The sequence below is a fragment of the Astyanax mexicanus genome, chromosome 21 (genome assembly GCF_023375975.1).
Source record: "Astyanax mexicanus isolate ESR-SI-001 chromosome 21, AstMex3_surface, whole genome shotgun sequence".
Taxonomy (NCBI): domain Eukaryota; kingdom Metazoa; phylum Chordata; class Actinopteri; order Characiformes; family Acestrorhamphidae; genus Astyanax; species Astyanax mexicanus.
The window spans coordinates 24,917,910-24,941,806 of record NC_064428.1 but is presented as its reverse complement, the minus strand read 5'-3'; the positions used below and the strand labels follow the sequence as shown (position 1 = coordinate 24,941,806).

Here is a 23,897-nt window from a genome sequence, read left to right as displayed (position 1 = left end):
TATCGGAACTGAGTTGCTGCACTTTCCTCCGAGCGCGCTGTGATGCTAATCAGCAATGCTGCATCAGCAGCAGTTCAAAAAGAGCCAGCGTTTGGCTTTATTATTATTATTATTGTTATTATTATTATTATTATTATTTATTTATTATTTTTTTATTTTATTTTTTTAATTTTACATTTTTTTTCCTTTTCAATTTTCCTTTTTATTAGTGTTTTGATTGCCTTTTTCTATGTACAGCACTTTGAGCTGCATTTTAATGTATGAAAGGTGCTATATAAATAAAGATGATTATTATTATTATTATTATTATTATTATTATTATTTATGTGTGTCGAAGGAGGCATGTGCTGGTCTTCACCCTCCTTGTGTTAAAGTATCACTAGTGATGGGGGATATACAACTGAGTAGCAACTAATTGTGTGGGACAACTGGCCTAGCTAAATTAGGGAAAAAAGCTAGCTAATAATATTAATCATCGTGAAGGGCTTTTATCTCTTTTACATGTATGGAGATGCTGTTCCTGATGTTCCCAGCCTGGCTCTCCACTGCCCGCTGTGTTGTTCTCGGGCTCTGCAACCCTGCACTGATTACCATTAACACACTCAGTATCTGTTTCTGTATTAGCCATAGCTCTATAGTTTGTGCCCATCACATTCTTATATTCATAAATGAGTACCTGTTATATTAGCCATAGTTCACATTAATTCTCTGTACTGTTTTGTTCTGTTATTTGTTTGTTGTTTGTTGTTTGTTTGTACTGAGCGGGTCAACCCGAGTAGGATGGGTTCCTCGGACTGAGTCTTGGTTCCTTCCAAGGTTTCTTCCTCTTAAAGGGAGTTTTTCCTTGCCACTGTGTCACCATAAAATTGGCATCTCTGTGGTGCTGCTCATAAGAGGCGTGGACCTGTTTTTCCTGTAAAGCGGCTTTGTGACAACCTTTGTTGTAAAAAGCGCTATATAAATAAAATTGAATTGAATTGAATTGAATTATTATGTACTGCATTTTTATATGGTTGAACTTCTCCTCCAGCCCCAGTTGAGACTACTGTGGTTAAATGTGGTCTGCAGTGTTTGCTCATTTGTGTGGATAGCTATGTTTGTTTGTTAGCAAGCTTAGCTAGCTGTGCTGTGTTGCTGTACTAATAGCTACTCACTGTCTAAGCTGAAAGATGCACTCTTGAGAGGGAAATCCAGTTAGTGGTGTTACTAAAGGTGTTACTTTATTCTATTTATTCCACAAGACATGTTACATTATTGTGAGTTTAAGTAAAAAAAAAATCAGCTTTCTGTGACCAAAACAAGTTCCTACAAAGAAGTTAACTTATCCTTAAGAATAAGATCTGATCAGCTTACATTGTAGTTAGAGAAATATCGGCCAACCGATCTTTCTGTCTATACGATTGCCCTATTCATGCCCCGCCCACAACAATTATTCTTTAATAGCTACGGTTGCTATTAGACATTATAAGATAATTATGGAGGTGTTTTGAATTTCCAGAACCACTAAAAAATAAAACAAAATCTTAGAATCATCAGAGTTTCAATTATGATTTGTTGGATAATTTTGCAGCCTCACGCTTTTTATCCTGTTGAGTTCATGAACCAATCAGCTGTTGTCTTTCCGCTGCAGACGGGAGTTACACCACATTCAGAGGGAGCTGCTCAAAGAGAGAGCGAGATGTGGAGCCATGGAGCAGGAGCTGGAAAATCCAAAGAATGTTCATCGCTGGAGACAGCTTGAGGTGTGTTAATTATAAAAATTAGATAATAATTATAAAACATGTGTCATTTCCATCAAGCAATAAAATAAATGATTAAAATCTACTTTTATACATCCAAAAGAAAAGTCATTTCCCCCTTCAGGCATAAAATCCTTATGAGTATTATCCTCTTTATTCAGACTTGGGAACCATAATTACCATATCTAATATTAAAAAATAGATTACAGGGTGGTATATGACAGGGTGGTAATTTTTATGATCATAATTACATTTCAAAACTCCTGCAAATGTTGTTTGAATCTGTTTAAAAAAAAACTGATTTGAGATTTCAAGTGGTTTCTGGCTGTTTAGATAATCGAAAATCAGTCCGCAAAGAATCTAAATATGACTATATCAAAATTTGGCTTGCAGTCTAAATAATTCAGAGCAATAACATAGTATCGGTGCCCATATCATCACATGACTGGGGAGATTGGTTTAGTAGATAAGCCAAAATCAATTAAATAAAGTCTGTATATATAATATGGAATAATCCCAAACTTTACTCAAGTATTTTTAGTCACTGGCACCTGCCGTCAATGTGTAGTCATTCCCCCAGACTGCACCTTACATGAACTTGTAGTTTAAATAATGGTTAGCTGCCTGGTCTGCATTATGTAAGCTGTCAAAGCAAGTTAATTTTTGGTTGCTTACTTTTTTATTTAGTATCTATTATTTAGAACAAACCAGATTTAAAATGCAGGTTGGTCAACAACATCCCATGTTATCTTAACAGCCATTTTGTGTTTACTTCTGAACAAACAAAACATCCTTTAAAAACATATATACAAATCCAATTTATTTCAAAGTGGAATCATTGTACAAATCAATTGATAATAAAATAATTAGCTCTATCAATGAACGTCTATTTTTGGTCTATTTTTATACATAACACTGGATTATAAGGCACATTGTAAGCGACACTAGTAAGGAACAAGGGTGTCACCATGTTTCCCTTGTAATTCAGCAGGTCTCACCGCTGGGTGGTGGTGGGGAGTTAGTAAAGCTTAAGCTTAACTTAACTGTAATTCTTAAAAAAAGGCTTTCTTTGACTTTCTTTTAAAGTCAAACGAACGCTGGATGTTAATCTACACAGATTTCGCTTCTGAAATGAGTAAAGCGCTTTCAATTATTTACAGTAAGCTTAGATCCGCAAATTTCTCCAGCACTAAGGCTGGAGCATTAGCTTTAGCACTAAGCGCTAATGGATAGCCACTAATGCTAATGCTGCTCCAGTATTGCTAGCCAGAGTTAGCGGCAAAAAAAATAGTGCCTAGCGAGGTTAGCGGCTAATGCTAATACTGCTTCATCCTAGGTGCTGGAGAAACTTCAGTGAAATATAATATATAATGCTGTACTTAAGCTTTACTGCTCCTTACATCCTGGCTGGTAAAATTTATACATAAGACGCACTGGATTAAAAGACGCACTGAAGATTTTTGGGAAAATTAAAGGATCTTTAGTGCATCTTATAGTGTGAAAAATACGGTAAATAAATTTGCTATGTAGGTGTAATAACTTAAAGTTTCATGTTTGTTTAAATTGATTCCTCTAAGTTTGATTGGAATAATTCTATGGGTTATACAAAACATGTTCATGAGTTTCTGTGCACAAAATCAGCCAGTTTCATCCCCTTTCTGAAAGAGCCGTTTAAGGGCTCAGTCACTGTTACGCAAATAAGCTGTTACTGGGCGTTTGTAGTGTTTATAGCAGCAGTAGAGAGCTAAGTGAAGATACAAAAGCACAGAAAAAGTGAGTCTTGCATAAAATCTTCCTTTTAAACAGTCTAAGGCAATCAATTTACTTAGATACTGTATGTAAGCTCAACTCTTCTAGGATTAGAGTATATAAAAAAAAAATAAAAAGAAGAACCTTTTAATGTTAGTGTAAAAGTAGTGTCCTTTTTTTTATATATATGTGACCTGAGCTTTCTCTCCTGATAGTACGACACATCAGACGTGGGTGTCTGAGAAGTTAATTGAGGTTATGGAAAACGCTCTTCAAGTCTGGAGGGTTTGGTTTTGCCGTGTTTTGGTCAATGCCACTCTCCTTTTCATTTATTCTCATTCATTCTCTCTCTCTCTATTGCTTCTCATTTCCTGTAATTCTCTCTCTCTCCTTCTCTTTCTCTCGTTCGTTCGTTCGTTCGTTCACTCCGGCTCTAAATGGTTTTCCTGCAGGCGAGTGACCCCAGCACCTTCGAGTTGATCCAGAAGATTCACTCTCTTCAGCGGAGGTTGATAACCAAAAGCAAGGAGGTGGTGGAGAAGGAGCTTCTGCTGCAGGTAAACACTCTGCTCTCATTTAACGTTCCCCACAATCCGGCACGTCCTATTGGTCGCTGGCGGGCGCTCCGTGTCCCCTGGCGACAGCTCATAAAGCGCCAATGGGGTCAGGTCATGGAGGGGGAGGAGAATCGATCGGAGAAGGCCTTACCAAGTGATTCTCTTCCATATTGCTTTCAAAGGAGGACTGAATACAGCTTTATTTAATGCACTTCCATGTACCGCACTGTTGTTTTTTGTATTTGACATGGTGCCTGGAACATGTAGCCTGAGGATATATATAAATATATGTTGTACACATGTACACCTATATATGAGCTGTATATGTATATACTTGTGTGTGTGCGTGCATAAGAGAGAGAAAGAGTTTCTAGAATGGATTCAATGTTTTCCATTATAGAAAACTAGTTGTCTTGCAGATCAGTGTGTAAAGGAGTACTATGTGACTCGGTTTCCTGTGTGGTGAGTTAGAAATAGATGAAATTGTTATTTCAGGAACAATGTGAAAAACAGAGCTGTAGATGATCTCTGATGAACTTTACTGAATAGAAGAATAGAAAAATGAATAAAGGCCTTCATGATCAAGTAAAGTTGGGTTTATGCTGATCATCTTTTATAAAAGTCAAGTTTTTTTTTTTTTAATCTTTGGAACCCTAGCTTTATTTTTCTCTTGTAAATCGCAATGTAGAAACTACTGGTTTCAATTATTTGTATAGTAATGGTTTAACACATTTTATGGAGTCCCACAGAGCAAGGTTATTATCGTTAACGAAAACGAACGAAATAACGCAAAAACTGAAGTGAAACTGAAACTAATAGAAACGGTAATTAAAAGAAAAAAAAACAGTAACTAACTGGAATTGAGTGTTTATAAAATTAACTAAAACTAATTGAAATTACAGACGCTTCATGTTTGTGTATGTAAATGTAATTTATAAGTGCTGTTTCCACTCCAGCAGTTTTACTGCAGGCGGTGTTGTGCCGAAGTAAAGCTCGCGAAGGGGAGTCGGATTCTGCAGGGAGTTGGATTTTGGCACAACAGCATTTTCTCCACAATTTACACTGCCAATTACCCAACCCACTCATTAGGACTCCCCCTATCACTAGTAACACACCAGGAGGGTGAAGACTAACACATGCCTCCTCCGACACATGTGAAGTCAGCCACCACTTCTTTTCGAGCTGCAGCTGAAGCAACATTGCCGAGCAACATCACAGCGCACTTGGAGGAAAGCGCAGCGACTCAGTTCTGATACATCAGCTCACAGACACCCTGGGCTGCGGACATCACCCTAGGAGTGATGTGGGGAGAGAGCGCCATCTACCCAGGGCCAATTTTGCTCCCTCTAGGGTTTGAACCCGCTCATAGTGGCAGCGCTTTAGACTGCTGGACCACTCGGTGCCCCGTAACGTTACTTCTTGTTAACAGTGCTCGCGCTGGCCGAAGATAATAAAAAAAAAAAACGGATAACAAAATACAAAATAAAACTAATAAAACAAGCAAACCCACTCTAAAAACTGATCAAATTTAACTGAATTGAAGGAAAAAAATGAAGACGAATTTAAATTAAACTATAAAGAAAAAAGAAAACCTTGCCCCAGAGTTCTATTGTACAGTTTATGAAGATACAGTAAAAGGCTACTTAATACAATTTTTGGTATCATATTAGCATATGTTGTGGAAAACATATTGGTACATTTGGCAGTGTGAGCAGTGTTCCCAAAGTCCTGCTGGAAAATGAAATCCGCGTCTTCATAAAAGTTGAATGTGCTGTAAGATTTTGTGGGAAACACTGAACTGACTTTGGACTTGATGTAACACAGTGGATCCACATCAGCAGATGACATGTCTCCCCAAACCATCACTGATTGTAGAAACTAAACTTCACACTAGACCTCAAGCAGTTTGAACTGTATGTCTCTCCACTCTTCCTCCAGACTCTGCTCCCTTGATTTACAAATGAAAGGAAAATTTACTGATGATCAGTGATGGTTTGGAGAGACATATCATCTGCTGGCTTTGGTGTATGCTTTTGATGTATACGTTTTTGGGTGTTTATAAAGCTTTTCAGAAGTAGATTCTTAAGAAATCTTGATATCTTTTTTTTCATTAACTGTATTTCATAGGATGTGATTGAATAAAGAAAGTAAATAAAAAGGTCTTCTTCTCCTTTAGCTCCTAAAAGAACAACCTTGCTGTCTGCCAGATTTGACAGATTTGAGCATTTTGCTTTAGAAGCTGGCAATTCTCGGGCAGATAGAAGCTGAATTCTTTAAGGTCAGTGTGGAAGCAAACGTTTGGCATGATGGAACGAAACAGCAACGCCGCCAGTCACTGCCAATTTACTGTCCAATTCACTGTCCATTCGCATAATGTGACTGATGGGCATGTGGCCTGAGATGGTGGTGGGGTTATGCTTTTAAACAGCTACCACGCCAAGACTATGCTATCACTATCTGCCTGTCATTTATCTACTAATACAAGCTGCTTCATTCTTTATTCTTTGTTTTATGTGATATTTCTACTTTAAACCATGACAAAGAAACATTTAAACAGTTGGAACAGGTCTTTAAGTGCGCAAAAGTATGTAATTGTTGTAGTTGTTACTTTTTTGTTTCAAAAATTTTCATATATTCTATTCTGTGGAGTGGTCAGAACTGCAGGCAGACCTGTTCAATACCTGTACCCATAATATGTGCAGCATATGATTGTGCATTTGCTTGTTAAAAAATGAGTACCCTATTTTTTCCTACTATAAGGGTCACTGGGTCTATTTTCTGGTCTATTTTTATACATAAGGTGCACCAGATTTTATAAAGCATTATGCGATACTAGTAAGGAAGAAGGGTGTTGCCATGTTTTCCTTCTAATTCAGCAGATCTCGCCCCTGGGTGGTGGTGAGAAGGTAACTAAATTAAGTAAAGCTAAGTTTGCTAAGTAAACAAAACTGTAATTCTAAAAAAAAAATATTTTAAAAGTCAAACGAGCACTGGATGTTAATCTCGACAGATTTCTCTCCTGAAAGCTGTTTATTTGGGTGAGGAAAGCTCTTCCGTTTGTTTACAGTAAGCGTACATTTCCAGATTTCTACTAAGGCTAGGTGCAGCAGCATTAGCATTAGCAGCTAAATTAAGACAAAGTTATTAATCCCTGTTTTAACTAACTTTAGACAAGCTGTCAATTGTGCACCATGCAGCTTGATGTAGTGCTTGTCAGTGTGTCTTTGCTATCATAACGACTGGAACAGTATGCCGCACACGGCTTAAAATGCAGAAAAGACGTACTAATTCTGTTACATAATCATTGGTGTGTTTTGGGCACAGTGTGAAATGAACCAATCAGCATGTCACTTTCCTTTCCCTTTAAAAGCCAAGTGCGCTCTGACTTTTGTTGGCGGATTGCTACATTGACGGTGGAGCTACCTGGACTGTTGATGTCTGTCTAGGTTGTATTCAGTCAGCGGCACACCTGTGTTTTACATTGCCGAGATACAGACAGTTTCAGTACACCGGAAGTGTACCTGAACACACCTCACTTCCTGACAACCACACCCATCAGTGTAGATTTATTTAAAATGCTATTTAAACGATGCTGGCGGAAGGTGTGAAATTAGGCTGTTGGTAGGATGTTAGATAGTAATGTACAATGTAACACAATGCAGCCCTTTATCTGATTTGTGGTTGTACTTTCGGTACCTCTTGCACTTAAATCACTGAATCATATTAATAATAGGATGAGTGAAATTTCAGGATCGTGAGGACATCATTTCTCCTCAACCTTTAGAGAGCTATCAGTCAACTGTTTTTATGTAAATTAACAACAGGGAAGCCAGTTTTTGTAGTTTATGTCAAAGGATTAAATTAAACTTGCTGAGAATAATGTAAAATTAAAGACTGAGACTAAGAGAGGGTTTTAATAATAGTGTTGGCTGCTTACCTGAACTCTAGCTGTTGATATAGGCCTCTGCTCGAACAAAGGGAATCATTCTGTGTGAACGAAACTCAGAAGATTCAAAGATAAACTTTGCAAATTCATTGTTACAGTGAAGGCTATCAAGTGCCTGTGTTCTCCAGCCATGTGCAGCCGCAGCAACAAAAAGCCCACCAGCTATAACAGCAGAAAATAAAAGCAGAATCTAAAAAATTGCATGGTTTCTTGTTGGAGCTCAGAGGTTTTTATCAGAGAGCTATCTGTTTCTCGTTTACCCCAGCTGTTACAAAGGGATTCTGATTGTGATTTTCACGCTGCGTGACAGAGCTTACCCCCCTTTGAAGGTTTGAGATTGGTCTTTGTTCGGTTCTGTTTTCGTACGAGAAAGAACGGCATCTTTATTCAGTTCTGAATACCCAGGGATCACCCTAAATCTTAGAAATCGAGAGGCTTTTGTTTTCTGCGCTATTGAAAAGTAATCATTAGTGCTGTTGATGTTAACACATCAATAATGCAATAATATTACTAAAATTCAACATATTTCACTCATCATCAAAAAAATAGGTGCGGAAATTGTTGCATAGAGGATAAAGGAAGTGACTAATTGCAGTACTATCCATCCATCCATCCATCCATCCATCCATCCATCCATCCATCCATCCATCAGTGATTCTTTAGAATAGTGAGGCAAAAAATATGCCTTACTTTGCTCAAAACGTGCAAAAGGCATGTAGGAATTGTCTTAATTAATCATGGGTGATTTGGGCTTAATGCAAACCAGTCAGTGTGTCACTTGCCATTCCCTTTAAGAGGTATACTTTTCCTGTTGTTACAATAGCCAAGACACAGTTACACGCTCTAAATCAAGCTGCATTGTGCACGGTCACCTATAGATCAAAACCAGGACCCAAGGTCTTCTTAATGTGTGATGTATATCATGTAAATTATATAAATTAAAAAAGGACCTAAAAAGGCTAGAAGAGCAAGAGCTGGAACCACTGACTGTAGCAGACGTCAACAGTCAGACAGACATTCATTGCTATCTTGGCAGTGATGTGCAAATTGTCGCTGTCCAATGAAAAGCAAGTCAAATCAGTGTGTCACTTGCCATTCCCTTTAAGAGGCAGTTGCACTTTTGTGTGTTTTGAATTGTGCAAGGGGTATACTTCTCCTGTTGTTACAATAGCAAAGACACAGTGACACAGCTCTAAAACAAGCTGCATTGTGCAATATAAATTTAAAATACGACCTGAGGTCTAAATGTGTGATGTGTATAAAAAAAAAAGGCCAGAAGAACAAGTGATGGCAAAAGACTTGGCAGACATCAACAGTCAGATGTTCATTGCTATCTTGGCAGTGATGTGCAAATCGTCGCTGTCCAATAAAAAAAGCGAGTATCTCCATTTTTGTGGATTTTCAGTTTGCTACATAATTTGAACACACAAACTACCCCTTATACTGTGCCAAAATCTGTTGATGAGCGGACCAATAGAAATACTTTAAAACGACCTGAAATAAACTCGTTTTATATTGACTTCCATTGAAAGTTTAGAATTTTTTTTTTCTCTCCTGCTGTTGCTGTTTTGGAGTTACCTGTTTTTTAATTGGACAGCGACGAAATGTACATTGTAGGATATGTAACATACAGTGTTTGACAACGTACAGCTTGAACATGCACATCCCCTTTGAAAAACTAAACTCACATTAGCCGAGAAAAGATTGATATTGTGCAAAAATGAGATGTGTTTGAGACCAAGTCGTCTAGACCTCACTAAGGGATCTTTAATTGAGGTGTTATTTGCATTAAAGTGGAATGCAGTCAAGTACTATATATCAAAACGTGCAAAAGACATTAATTAATGATAAATAATCATGGGTGTTTTGGGCGTAATGCGAACCAATCATTGTGTCACTTGCCATTACCTTTAGGAGGCAGTTGCACTTTTGTGGGTTTTGAATTGTGCATGGGGTATACTTTTCCTGTTGTATACCTGTTGTTACAATAGCAAAAAACCAGTGACACGCTCTTAATCATGCATCATGCATCGTGCACGGTCACCTATAGATCTAAAATAGGACCCAAGGTCTTCTAAATGTGTGATATGCATCATGTATAAATTAAAAAGACCTAAAAAAAAAAAAAAAGCAAGAGCTGGAACCACTGACTGTAGCAGACGTCAGCAGTCAGACAGACGTTCATTGCTATCTTGGCAGTGATCGTAGCTGTCCAATGAAAAACAAGTATCTCCATTTTTGTTGATTTTTAGTTTACTTCATAATTTGAACAGACAAACTGTCCCTAACACTGTGCCAAAATTTCTTGATGAACGGACCAATAGAAACTCCTAAAAATGACCTGAAATAAATTCTTTTTACCTTGACTTCCATTGAAAGTTTAGAAGTTTTTTTTTCTCTCTCCTGCTGTTGCTGTTTTGGTGTTACTCATTTTTTAATTGGACACCGACGAAATGTACATTTTTGGATATGTAACATACAGTGTTTGACAACGTACAGCTTGAACATGGACAGATACTGTAATAATGAACATGCCTTTCTATTCTGAAAAAAAAAACTTGTTGAAACTTGTTCAAAACTGGATATACTCTCATTGCATTTTTGATCCAATTGATTATTTCCTCTGACTGTGATTTTGTTTCCTCTTTGAAAAACTAAACTCACATTAGCTGAGAAAAGATTAATATTGTGCAAAAACGAGATGCGTTTGAGACCAAGTCATCTAGACCTAACTAAGTGAGCTTTAATTGAGGCATTATTTGCATTGAAGCAGAATGCAGTCAAGTACTATAATGATAGCTCATATACATGTGTGCTGGTGCACATGACTGAGCAATTAGTGTGTCAGTAATTTATTCATATACAAATCCAGCAAGACCCCGAAATCTTAATGTGAGCATGTAATACAGTCATTAACAACAACAATCTTCAAAGATGAGATGAATAAGATTTGGTCTTTATTATTATAACAGCTTCCCTTCTCACACATAATCTGAACAGTGTACATATCTTTACTGTCCAATAAAAAACATGTATCTCTAAAATAGCAACTTTAGTATAGTTTAGTATAGTATAGAGATAAAACAGTAACAATGGAGAATGCTGAAGGGATCATGTTCCAGATTTTCCAGATTCTCGGTTTGTGGCTTTTTTGTGTCGTGTAAAGTGATGAACTTCTCTGGTCAGTCAGCTTTCTGCAAGATTTACACGTCACATTTTGTACCTACTATACTATGCTCACTTGGACCCACAAGTGAGTAGGTAGTAAAAAAAGTATTTGGTTTCAGGTACCAGGTAGTAAAAAGCTTTTTTTCAGTAGCTTCTCCAGTGTGGAAAGTTTTTAACCTTTTGCAGTTTAGGGGAACTGTGGAGGTCAAGTTAAGTTATTTGAGAGAACTGCTTGATTTCTGATGAACCTGCTATAGAAGATTTAACCTGTGACATTGTCACAAAATTCCATTTCTAAATGATGTGACCAAACATCTTGAGAAGCCCACTGAGTTTTGATTCATTCATGTGGACTAATGGAGGTAAAATAGAATGCTTTGGACAGAGTCAGCAAAGATTTGTATTGAGAAACAACTGTGAAGCATGGGGGTGGATGATGATTTACGGTTGCATTGCAGTTGGTGGCACTTTCAATAATGCAATGGCAAAAAAAAAGACCTACAAACCCTTGATAAAAAAAAAAAAATCTGTTACGGGGCGGCATATTTTTGGAACACTGATCTAAAAATTTACCTACATTTGACTACCGGAAAAAACACAAACTGAAGCTTTTGGAATGGCCCTGAAAGTTAATGGCATTGCAGGTTATTAAGCAATAGGCCTATCTCACATTTCCTGCTTCTGGAAATATGATATTGAGCAATGCAGTGGTCTCGCTCTTCCGTTTTTAGATTTGCAGCGGTCGAATCCTCTCATCGTTGTTACTCAAGCATTCCTGCCTGCTCTAACTCTAAACAGAGACACCCCTACCTGAGTTTTCATGATTTTCCGAAAGAAAAATAGGTCTAAAGTCTGCAAATAGGAAGTTTAGCTGGCCTATTATGTACATATCCATTCTGAAGACTGGTAAGCTTTAAGAGAAAACCAGCTTTGTTATAGCTTAGTAAACAGCTAACCTTACTTTAGCATGTCAGTATATTACTAGTTAGCTAGCTTGCTAACTTGCAGCTAACTAGTAAACAATGCTTTCTGCTATTCACTTTGTCCAGCCTTTGTTTAGCTTGGAACCTTTAACCTGCAGCAGCACGTCTGGTCTTCAACAAGCCAAAACAGGCACATGTCACCCCACTGCTCATTGAGCTCCATTGGCTACCAGTTGATGCTCACATCAAATTCAAAACTCTCACAATCGCTTACAAGGTGACAAGGTGACAGAACAGCTCCTTCCTACCTGCACTCGCTCCTGAAAACTTACGCTACCTCCCGGCCGCTGCGCTCCTTCAATGAACGTCGCCTCGCTTTACCAAACAAACATTCACACAAAGCAATCCAGACTGTTCTCATACAGAGTTCCCCAATGGTGGAACAAACTATCTTCCACTACCAGATCAGGAGAATCTCTCACTATCTTTAAGAAACTCCTGAAGACAGAGCTCTTCAAAGAGCACTTACTCTCCTAACACCTCTAACACACTAACTACTTCTAACCTCATTTCCTTCTTCCCCTCCTTCACTCCTCTATCCTATTATATCCATTCGACCTCCTTAAGGCCCTATCTAAAAATGTTTTACCTTTAACTTCTATTACTCTTGTACTTGACAACTGTAAGTCGCTTTGGACAAAAGCATCTGCCAAATGTAATGTAATGTAATGTAACCTGCGAATGTTCTTTCACTAATTGGAACACGTCCCTTTGACCAAACCTCGACAGAGTCAGAAGCAAACTTTTAAAGCGATTTTCCAATGCCATGTTGAATAAGCTGCTGGTGAAAGCCAGAACTCGTCACACCCTGCTTTGAAGAACAGATCTAGTAACCAATTCAGTTGTGATAAAGGCCTATAATGGCCTCATCTGCTTCCATGCTCAATGCAATTACACATTCTCACCAGAGAGGTCTCTAAATCCCCAAAACCTACAGGCCGTCGCTTTAACCTAAACATCATTGACATTTTGTCAACAGACTTTCTGTCCTATTTTAAGCATGCAAACCCCATCATATCTCACAACCTCAGGCCTTCTGCACTGTGGCCATGAGCTGAACTCCAGCAAGTTAGATTTGGAGAGTTGGAGTCGGCTTGCGGTTGCCGAAAGTCTGGCGTTTTAAAAGAAGGGGAAATTGCGGCAGTAGTATTTTTGTATTTCATGAGATGCCGCTCTCTGAGCAGGGTCACGACCCTTCATTTTCCTGTAGCTCGAACTGCAGAGCTTCTGCTTCTCTAAAATGCATAATTTCATCCCGGCCCCTTCCTGCAGCCCCTGTCAGCGTCTGAATGGCCACGTCTCCCCTCTGCAGTCGCAGGGTCTCGGCGTGAGAAACCTGTTTATAAATTCCTCAGGTTAAATTGCTCTCGCGCAGACACAAACACACCTCAGCCATTTTTACCACCGCCACTGTGTATTAACCCTGCACTGTTATTTAGTATAAAGTTGTGTCTGACTCTTTGGTGCTGTTAATCAATGCGATTTATGTTCTATGCGATTTATAACTCGCAATACTTGTGCTGCAGGGCTTTGAAAGCTTGAACTTCAAGGAAACGAGACAAAAAAACTGTATTAGCAATAATGCTTTATTAGACACTTAAAGCCTTAGATATCTAGAGTTATACCTGTGATTCTGCTTGTAATCTATTAATTTCTGTACAGTATATACTGATATGTCAAGCGTCATAGGAGAGCACTATGTAAACTGATCGGTACCACTTAAAAAAAGAGGCTTCTTTATAAAAGGTTTATTAATAGTTTATGAAGAAGTTAATTAATGTGTATAAATTTAGTTGTAAATACTTAAAAAAATGAATAAGCACTCACAACACAAAAATCATAAAAAAAGAAAGAGCAACAGTGACAAATACTTACTTTCAACATATCTAATAAAATAATATAGGAAGTCAGTTTAGTCATTTATTATGTTAATTTAGTTTAATAAATAAAGTTTTTAACAGAAATGTTAATGATGACTAATGGATAAACCCTTTATAAAGGATCCTTATTTTAAAGTGGTACCAACTGATCATTAGGTCTGCAACAATTAGTCGATGTAATCAACAACGCCGACTAAACAACATTTTTGATAGGTTGTGAGGTTGAACACTGGCCAATGTGCTCATGGCAAGGCAGTGTTAAACATCAGTTTAATGTATCACCCACTGTGGAACTCTGCACTGGTTTGAGATCATGATCGTGACCAACTGGTTAGGTTGGAATTGTGCCAGTGACTCTGGCAGAAGTTGCATTAAAATCTCACATTCTATGCAAGGAGCCCCCTTTACACACACACACACATCCCACATTCCACATTCAAGGTCAGTTCAGGGTTCTTTAGCTTCCATCGAACATGGCATGGACTATTTTAGCCAGATTCTGCCGGTCACAATCATTACCACTCATTCCCTGTGGGTGGTACTTTGCCTTCTACAACAAATTGTCCATTGGATCTAAAGTCCAGTGCCTTTACCACTCTCCCGTTCTGTTACCTGATGCCCAGTATTGTTGAGAAAGACTTGAAGACTCTGCAACCATAGAGTAGATTTTTAAGAGCTCCTCACGTTTGGGTCAAATAGCAAACTTCTAATCATGGCAGGTGGATGCATGTCTGTAGCTTCTGAGCTTTCATCAGTGAGTGCAGCACTATTGCCTGGCCACTCTAATTCCAGCCTGAGTGGACTACATTTGCCCCTCCAGCTGTGTTCCCTTCATAGCAACCGTAGATCATGGCATTCTCGGCAGTGCCAGCCTAACTGCCATATCCCCAGATGCCCCTACGATCCTGTGATGGTAATATCGGGGCCTGCCTCTCGATTGTCGAAGCTGATGGCGGAGAAGATTTCGTCGTATTCTGTTTGAAGCCTGTTTTTGTAACTTTGAAGGAGGATTTTAGGAAATTCTGTCTTCAGTCTTATGTAAGGAGGATGTATTTAGGTATGCGGCAGCTGGAATAAAAAGGAGAACAGGGGGATGAACAGTGTGTGCGAGACCCTGTGTGTACGGGAAAAAGAAGAAGCGAGACAAAATGCGAAGGATTTAAAAGAGGCGGACATATAGGATCAAAGCCCGAAAAGCTGCGTCATGACGGATGACTCAAGGATGATGGTGCAATGCGAGTATTTACAAGCTTTCTATCCATAGATGCGGCAGAGGAACGATTTCTAATTGACACAACCAAAAAGCCTGTTGCCAGGTTTTATTATCCACGCAGTCATGCTTAATTTCCCGTAGGCATATGTGTGACACTGATCCATAGCTAGGCGCGAAGGTTGTCTCAGACTGGCGTCTATCTGTAGCTGTTATATATGACAGGCGTGACAAGCACAGCCTTTGATTTGTCACATTAGTAGAATAACTGACAGTAGAGTCTTTGTGAACTGACAAGTTCTGAGCTATTGCCTTGGAATTTGTCTGAATGCCCATAGTTGTCCTGATTGTTGGCCAGTTAGATCACTGCGTTACTTCCTATACAGAGATTATATACATTATATTTTGACAGCTGCAGATTTATTTTATTTTCCAGATTTATTTTTTTCTATTACAATTACATTTATGATTTTCATGTTCCTTATCAAACATGAAACTTTTATATGTAATGCTTGAAAAGAAATCCTTAAGATATAGCTGTGTAATATCAGGCAGAAAATTAACTAAATGCTGGCATGTTAAGGGGTTAAGTGGGGTTAAATGTTGGTTTTGTTTACTTTACTGAAGTCATTATTTTTTAAAATATTTCTTACATTTTCACACAATTATCACACAAATATCTGAATTTCTACTTCTCTTTTCTTGTTTCTTGTTTCTTGTTTCTCCTAAAATTTCAGCTTGTTTTCATTCCAAATTCTAATCGTTAAAAAAAAAACCTATACAGAAAAATCTCTTAATATATATATATTAAGAAGTATAAACATATACCCCTATTCTGACTCCCTATTGGTTTATAAGTGGTTTATCCACCACACCTGCACACGTTGCATTGCAAAGACTCAAGAGAACTCGCATGAACTCCGAATGTCCCAGCTAAGCTTCTTTAATGTATATGCATTAAGTACTAAACTGCATTTGTTTTCAATGGGCACATATGAGCCTGAAACAAGAAACCTACTGCATCCCAAATTTATCAACAGTAATATTTAAATATAACATTATTAGAGTCATTATGGCTTTTAGACAAATTTCTCTTGGGGAGGTGGGGTAGATCACTATAGGAACCTATGATGCGGTCTAAGCTTTTGTCCTCAATGCCATTTTTTCCCCTTCCATTGCTATTATTTTAAATTTTTTAGTAGTTTCACTGCTGTGTATACACAAGGTCAGAGTTTGCTATCAATGCATGGGGTTATAAGCAGTGTTTTGGATCATTCATTTGAATTTGCACTCGTGAATTGATTCATTTAGTTGAGTCGACTCAACACTCACACAACTTTACATCCCGCTAGCACTGCGGTTAGCGGCTAATGCTGCTGCACCCAGCCTTAGTGCTGGAGAAACTTCACTGATGATTCACTGTTGGACAAAATATTGGAAATCTATGCTTACTGTAAATAAACAGAAGAGCTTTACTCACCCAAATAAACAGTTTTCAGGAGAGAAATATGTGTAGATTAACATCCAGCACTCAATTGACTGTTTTTTTTTTCAAGAATTACAGTTTTGTTTACTTAAGCGATTTCCCATTAGTAGTGTTGCTTAATGCACCTTAACATCTGGTGTTCCTTATGTATTAAAATAGACCAGAGAATAGACATATTCATTGATAGTGCGCCTTATAATCCGGTGCACCTTATAGTGCAAAAAATATGATCTATGTAAAGTATATTCATATTTATTTATAGCACTGTTTATTTGAAACCACTTCATTCATCACGTTTTGAAGCATTAGTACTAATTCTTGAGGTGCTAAACCACTCCACAATACAGATGGATTAAATATCTGCAGTAACCCTTCCAGATTTAGCGACGTTGACGTGTGATGAGGGACTGTGTTGGCGCTTTATGAGCTGTGGAAATCAGAAAACGATCCAAAAGTGTTGGAGGGAGCCTGTTTTTTTATAATGTTATTTATTTCTTTTAATCTGATGAGGAGAAGAAATTTGATTTAATTAGCATCCGCAACTCTGCCAACTGGAGTAGCGCATTAAAATATATTTAGGGAAGTGAATGCCATTAACGCTTTGATTAAGATAAAGCGTCCTTAGTGGTTTGAGTGCCAGAGATGGAGGGAAGAGAGAGAGAGAGAGAGAGAGAGAGGGATGTAAACAGTTGGATACTGTGCCTGTACCAGCATATGTCAGTGTGTGTACGTATCTAGGAAGAGAATAATCAAGCATATGCCCTGATCTCTAATGGTCACATGGATTTTCTTATAATCCCTATACTTTTCTTGTAGCTTTGTGGCATTAGTAACCTATTATTATTCATGTCATCACGCCCAGTGAGCGCCTTAGCAGTATGAATCTATTAGGCCTTGATGAGTAGAAGATGGTCAATACACACCGTCCGATTAGCAGCAGCACCAGCATATGGGTGGAATGTGTCTGCTTGAGTATATGTGTGTGTGTGTGTGCATGTGTGTGTGTGTGGGTACTATTAGCCTCTGAACATGTTCAGCATCCAAGACACTCTATTATTTCTTAATATCCTATGCTAGTTTACCGTAATTTCCAGGCTATTGAGTGCACCGGATAGTAAGCCGCAACCACTAATGTTAAAAAAAAATCTGTACATATATCAGTTGCACTTTTATTAAAAGTTTTATTAACAATTAGACCGTTCTTGACGCAACAGGCCACCCAACTCCTGGTGCAAGCGGTCGTCATCTCACCCCTCGACTACTGCAATGCCCTGCTAACTGGCCTCCCGGCCTGTGTAGTAAAACCACTCCAGATGATCCAGAACGCAGCAGCACGTCTGGTCTTCAACCAACCAAAACGGGCACATGTCACCCCGCTGCTCATTGAGCTCCACTGGCTACCGGTTGCTGCTCGCATCAAATTCAAAACTCTTACAATCGCCTACAAGGTGATGACAGAACAGGCTCCTTCCTACCTGCACTCACTCCTGAAGGCTTACGCTACCTCCCGGCCGCTGCGCTCCTCCAATGAACGTCGCCTCGCTTTGCCAAACATTCACACAAAGCAATCCAGACTGTTCTCATACAGAGTTCCCCAATGGTGGAACAAACTACCTTCCACTACCAGATCAGGAGAATCTCTCGCTATCTAGAGCTCTTCAAAGAGCACTTACTCTCCTAACACCTCTAACTAACTACCTTCTACTACCAGATCAGGAGAATCTCTCGCTATCTTTAAGAAACTCCTGAAGACAGAGCTCTTCAAAGAGCACTTACTCTCTTAACACCGCTAACACACTAACTACTTCTAACCCCTCCTTCACTTCGCTATCCCTTTATTTCCCTTCGACCTCCTTTAAGCCCTATCTAAAAATGTTTTACCTTTAAACTTATTTTACATTGTACTTGACTATTGTAAGTCGCTTTGGACATAATCAAGAGGAAGATGGATGATCACAAGCCATCAAACCAAACTGAACTGCTTAATTTTCTGCACCAGGAGTAACGCAGCATAAAGTTATCCAAAAGCAGTGTGTAAGACTGGTGGAGGAGAACATGCCAAAATGCATGAAAACTGTGATTAAAAACCAGGGTTCTTCCACCAAATATTGATTTTTTGAACTCTTAAAACTTAATGAATATGAACTTGTTTTCTTTGCATTATTTGAGGTCTGAAATCTCTGCATCTTTTTTGCCATTTCTCATTTTCTGCAAATAAATGCTCTAAATGACAGTATTTTATTTTGAATTTGGGAGAAATGTTGTCTGTAGCAAAATCAGAGGAACTGATTCAGAAACTGCAGTGGTCCCTTAAAAACATTTCAGAGCTGTAGGTTGTATTTCTGGACTGGAACAATTGTTCTATATGGATGTATACTGTATATGTGAAATCATGATAATATTGTTTCTATCCAATTTGGAGTAGCCGCTGTCTTATTACATAAAGTACGTTTTCATTTCTCTGATAAAGATGGCGTTAATCATAACTGAAAGCCCATTCCCATCACTGTATATCAGTTTAAAAAAAAGAAGAAAGTGATGTTTAATGCATTTTGGAACAAAAAACTCTTCATTTATTCATTAAGCTTCTGTCTGCGGCCGTCTGAGGGAGATGGGCGCAGGAGAAAAAAAATCTTGTTTAACTTGCCGTTAATTTGAACTAAATAACTCACCCGTATTTATGTGTGAATGAGCTGCGTGGAATAAAAGAGTCTGCCTAGAACAAAAGATTTCTTTGCAGCTCCGGCTAAATTGAAAGGCTTTGTATCACTGTCTCCTTCTCCAGTGGTGCTGCTGAAAAAGATGTGTGGTCCCATGTTAATGGAGTGTGTTTGCATAGCCTTAATACATGTAAAAAGAGCAACAATAATAATAGCTAAAATGAGGGTTTAATATCCTCCTAGAGAACTGGGGTGTGTTTAATGTGGAGTATTCATTTGGCAAATGACTTAACCGTGTGTGTGTGTGTGTGTGTTTGTGTGTGTGTGTTTGTAGGAAAAGGAGAAGCTGTACGTGGAGCTCAAGCACATGCTAGCTCGACGGCCTGGTCCAGAAGCAGCAGAACAGCTTAGCATCTACCAGCAGAAACTGAGGGAAAAGACCAAACTACTGAAGGTTTGCTAAATGTCTCTCTTTCTCTCATTCTATCTTTTCTCTCTCTCTTTCTTCCAGTTTAATTTCTTCAGTCCTGTACTGAAAAAAAAAAAAAAACACGGCTGAGTCTGGCCCACTGCAGGTCCAAATCGCTGGATGGTAGAGCTGGGCGATATGACCTGAAAATAAATCTTTGATTTTTTTTTCACTAAAAGTCCAATTGTAGGATGTAGGATGTAGGATGAGACCGGTAACATTGTAGAATAAGGCTGATAGGGATGTAGGATAAGGATGATAGTAGAGAGATGAGGGTGGGATGCAGCTGGAAGCCAATGTGCTAATGCTACGGTGGCAGTGTTGGATCCCGCTGGTAGCCAGCATGCTAACGCTGCATTAGTGATGTGGGATAATATGGAAAGCCCTTTGGGTCCCTACACCTTGACACATTGATGTCTGTGTTAACACGTCAAGTTTGAACATCTTAAGACGGCAAAATGTGCTGTGTTAACTCGCAACTGTTGTACATCTTTGACGTTCGACTGTCTGACGACAGAAAATTCCCTGTTAACACAGCATTTTTGGACGTTTATAATTGGCTGCTACCACTCCATCAGCCTCTGAGGGGGGGAAATCCAAAGCTAAGAATGTCCTCTTCTAGATTCTGGGGTTTTTATTGGCAAACAAACAACAATTTTTCTTGAGTGGCAGTCTTTTGCACCAATGGTGTGAGCGCTGGATTAGTTGGTGTTCAGAGGTGCCCAATCAAATCAGGTCATAGCCTTTCTCCAGTGTCACAAAAGTGATTAACACCTATTTCAACCAATAGTCCACCCTCAGACAAAAACCTTGATACATAATTTGCCCTGATTGGTCTCCTAATGGCTGGGGGTGGGGCATACCAAACCTTCACCATGTGGTCACCAATAAAAAAACCCAAAAAACCTTAACTCCAGGGTGCACACAGCAGTGACTTTATGTCTGCGGTAAAGGGTTAAGATGTTTGAACGTTTCAAGACGTACAAAAGTTACCTGTTAACACAGCACATTTTGTTGTCTTAAGATGTTCAAACTTGGTGTTAACACGGACGTCAATGTAGACGTAAAGACCCAAAGGAAAAAGTGTTCTATAGGTGCAGGCCTGTTGCAATCAGGGCAGAAATTTAAGACTGGACACATCCAGCTAGAGTAACTTTCTCATAATATTACGAGACATCATGATCATGCTGGTCCTCCTGTATCAACACAGCAAATGGAAAAAGAAACTGTATTCAGTCCTTCAAGTCTGCACCTGTAACCAATTGGCCCTGCCATAGTACAGTGGCCCAAGTGTACCAGCACCACTATCACTACCGCCTTCACCACCCGACACTAAGGGCTTTTATCAGACCATAAATCATTTCTCCACTTATCCCTCTCCTCTCTCACCCCCCCCACCCTCCGTTCCCTCCGTTCCCTCCATCGTGTGAATGAATAATTAGTTACCTCTCTGCCTAATTAAGAGCTCTCGGGCCCGGGCCGCAGGCGGCTGGCACTAATGTCGTCGGGGATTTTCGGTCTCGCCTGTCCTCTCGCCCGCAGCTTTTTGTGCGATTTAGGCGGCCTAATTCATTCGCCACTAAAAAAGCACAAGGCCGAAATGAGGGAGGGAGGGGGGATGAAATAGTGATGAGACACCCGTCCACTTGTGTGCCTTCAATGAGCGTGATATAACCAGTAATGTGTTCGTGGATGTTGGCTCTTTAGATTAATCTGTGGGTCATTTACACCAAATCTAGTCCGTAAGCCAAGACTTGTTTGCTGAGGAAGTGTCCTTCCTGAGTTCTTCAAATTTGTATGGAAGTTATGAGGCTTGTGCAGTTTATAAGTAATGGAAGCTTATAGCCACTCTAAGCATTGTTCTAATTGCATGCCTGAATCTTCACAGTAGCGATTTTGTTATTCATGGATGACTGTCGACTCTTTCGTCCACTTTCTTCAAACCATCACTGATAATCAGTAAATTTTGCATTTCGTTTAGAAATCAAGGGAGCAGAGTCTGGAGGAAGAGTGGAGAGACACACAGTCCAAACTGCTTGAGGTCTAGTGTGAAGTTTAGTTTCCACAATCAGTGATGGTTTGGAGAGTCGTGTCATCTGGTGGTGTTGATCCTCTGTGTTTTATTATCAAGTCCAAAGTCAGTGCAGTGTTTTCTCGCAAAATCTTACAGCACTTCATGCTTCCCTCTGCTGAAAACTTTTATAAAGATGCAGATTTCATTTTCTAGCAGTACTTGTCACACTGCCCATACTGCCAAAAGTACCAATTGGTCTAACGTATATAATAATCTAATTTTCAGAGACACTTATTTTTGGGTTTTCATTTGCTGTAAGCCATAATCATCATCAATAAAAGAAAAAAAAAACCTTAAAATAGATCACTCTGTGTGTAATACTTAAATATAATACTGACGTCGTTCAGACTATGAAGGAACACATAAGGAATCATGTAGTAGCTTAAAGGTGTTAAACAAACCAAAATACTGTGTGAAGAATTTAGGTCTTGCTCTTACCTGGGGTGCTCTTAACTTGCAGTTTCTGAGGCTGGTAACTCTGATCAACTCATCCTGTGCAAGAGTAGTAACTTTTGGTCTTCCTTTCCTGGGGCAGTCCTGATGAGGGCCAGTTCCATCATAACATGAGGGTGCTTTCAAAGCTCTTAACATTTTTCTAGATGAGTAGTTCTTGAATTTAAGGTGTGTCCAAACTTTGAACTGGTTCTGTGGTGCTGTATGTCCTCAAGGCAAGCTCTTGTGATGGTAGCAATGTCACAAGTGTGGACAAGCACTGTCCTGTTGAAATAGTTTTGAAAAGATAGGGCCACTGGTTGCAGGATCTCAATAACGTAACTTTGGGTGCTAAAAGTGCCTGAAAAGAAAACCAAAACCCTAAATTGTATCCTCATCACTGAGTTCCACTGCCTTGAGTCATTCCATAACAGCCTGGCTTGACTACCCACCAAGTTTCATTACTGTCGGCTTTAAAATACTAAATGAAATAAAGGAAAAACAGGCTGTAAGCAAGTCTGTGGACTTACAGCACTGTTGGCAGCCATCCGTGCTTCTAAAAGAAATTCTTTATTCTGAGTCTGAAGATCGAGAACACCTTATCTCTGCAGAATCAGGAGACTGTTTTCTTTCTTTCTTTTTTTTTTATAGCCTATGCGCAGTGTGCGGAACTTTGCGGGCCTAGCCGAACACGTCACATAGAGAGTGTTAGCACCCTGAAGGCAATGGTGCTTCAAGTTTAATTTACAGATAATTCATTACCAAGCCTAGGCCTAATGGCTTACACACCGCGGGCCTCAACTGACAGAGCTTTAACTAAACAACCCTCTCACAGGATTGAGCGCTAGTGCTAACATTGGGGGGGAAGAAGCCCCGTTTATACACAAACCTGAAAAATCACCTCCGTTTCTCTTTGTTTTGACTGAAGTATCATTTTTTCCCCACCTGCACACTCGGAAATTAGCATTAATTAACATTGCCTTTGAGTGTTAAAGTAATGAATATTTAATTGTGCTCATTACTGTTGTGAAGGTGTTCTGGTGTATTGTTAGATATCTGATGATAAAAAAATGAATGTGCAGTAATTGCCCTTTTCCAAGTGAACTAACATTGTAATCAGCAATAATGTCTTATAAAAATACTCTTTGTACGAATCTAATTATGTTTATACAGTAGATAAGACCTATTTTGAGTGATAAAATATATTAATTTGTCTGTGTTCCCTCAGTAAGTGAAGCTTATGCCCAGCTTATGTTCCAGTACATGTACATACAGTGCTAGTGCAGCTCTAGCCTGGATAATATAAGATAAGACACGGTTAAGCATGGAGACATACTGGCATCTTAGCTGGTCCCATAAATGTTTGATGTGTGTGGGTGAGCATTATCCTGCTGAAAAATGAAAGGATGAATGAATTAATGAAGTTACACTTATAATAGCGCCTTTCTAGAAACCCAAGGACACTTTAAAATTTACACGTTTTTACACACAACCATTCGTACTCACCACTCATCCACACACCGGTGAGAAATGGCAGCCAATAG

The 23,897-nt window shown here is 39.0% G+C and overlaps 1 protein-coding gene across 3 annotated transcripts in view; it reads left to right on the top strand.

Moving 5' to 3' along the window:
• Nucleotides 1–23,897, top strand: part of cfap58 (cilia and flagella associated protein 58) — a 193,310-nt gene that overhangs the window by 117,822 nt on the left and 51,591 nt on the right. For all 3 annotated transcript variants that reach the window (XR_007428101.1, XM_049469848.1, XM_049469849.1), the window contains 3 exons: nucleotides 1,631–1,742; nucleotides 3,941–4,045; nucleotides 19,713–19,832. Coding sequence is in view for 2 of the 3 variants with exons in the window: in XM_049469848.1 (XP_049325805.1) it covers nucleotides 1,631–1,742; nucleotides 3,941–4,045; nucleotides 19,713–19,832 (337 nt within the window). In the remaining variant the exon portion in view is untranslated. Of the gene's footprint in view, nucleotides 1–1,630; nucleotides 1,743–3,940; nucleotides 4,046–19,712; nucleotides 19,833–23,897 lie in introns of those variants that run through there.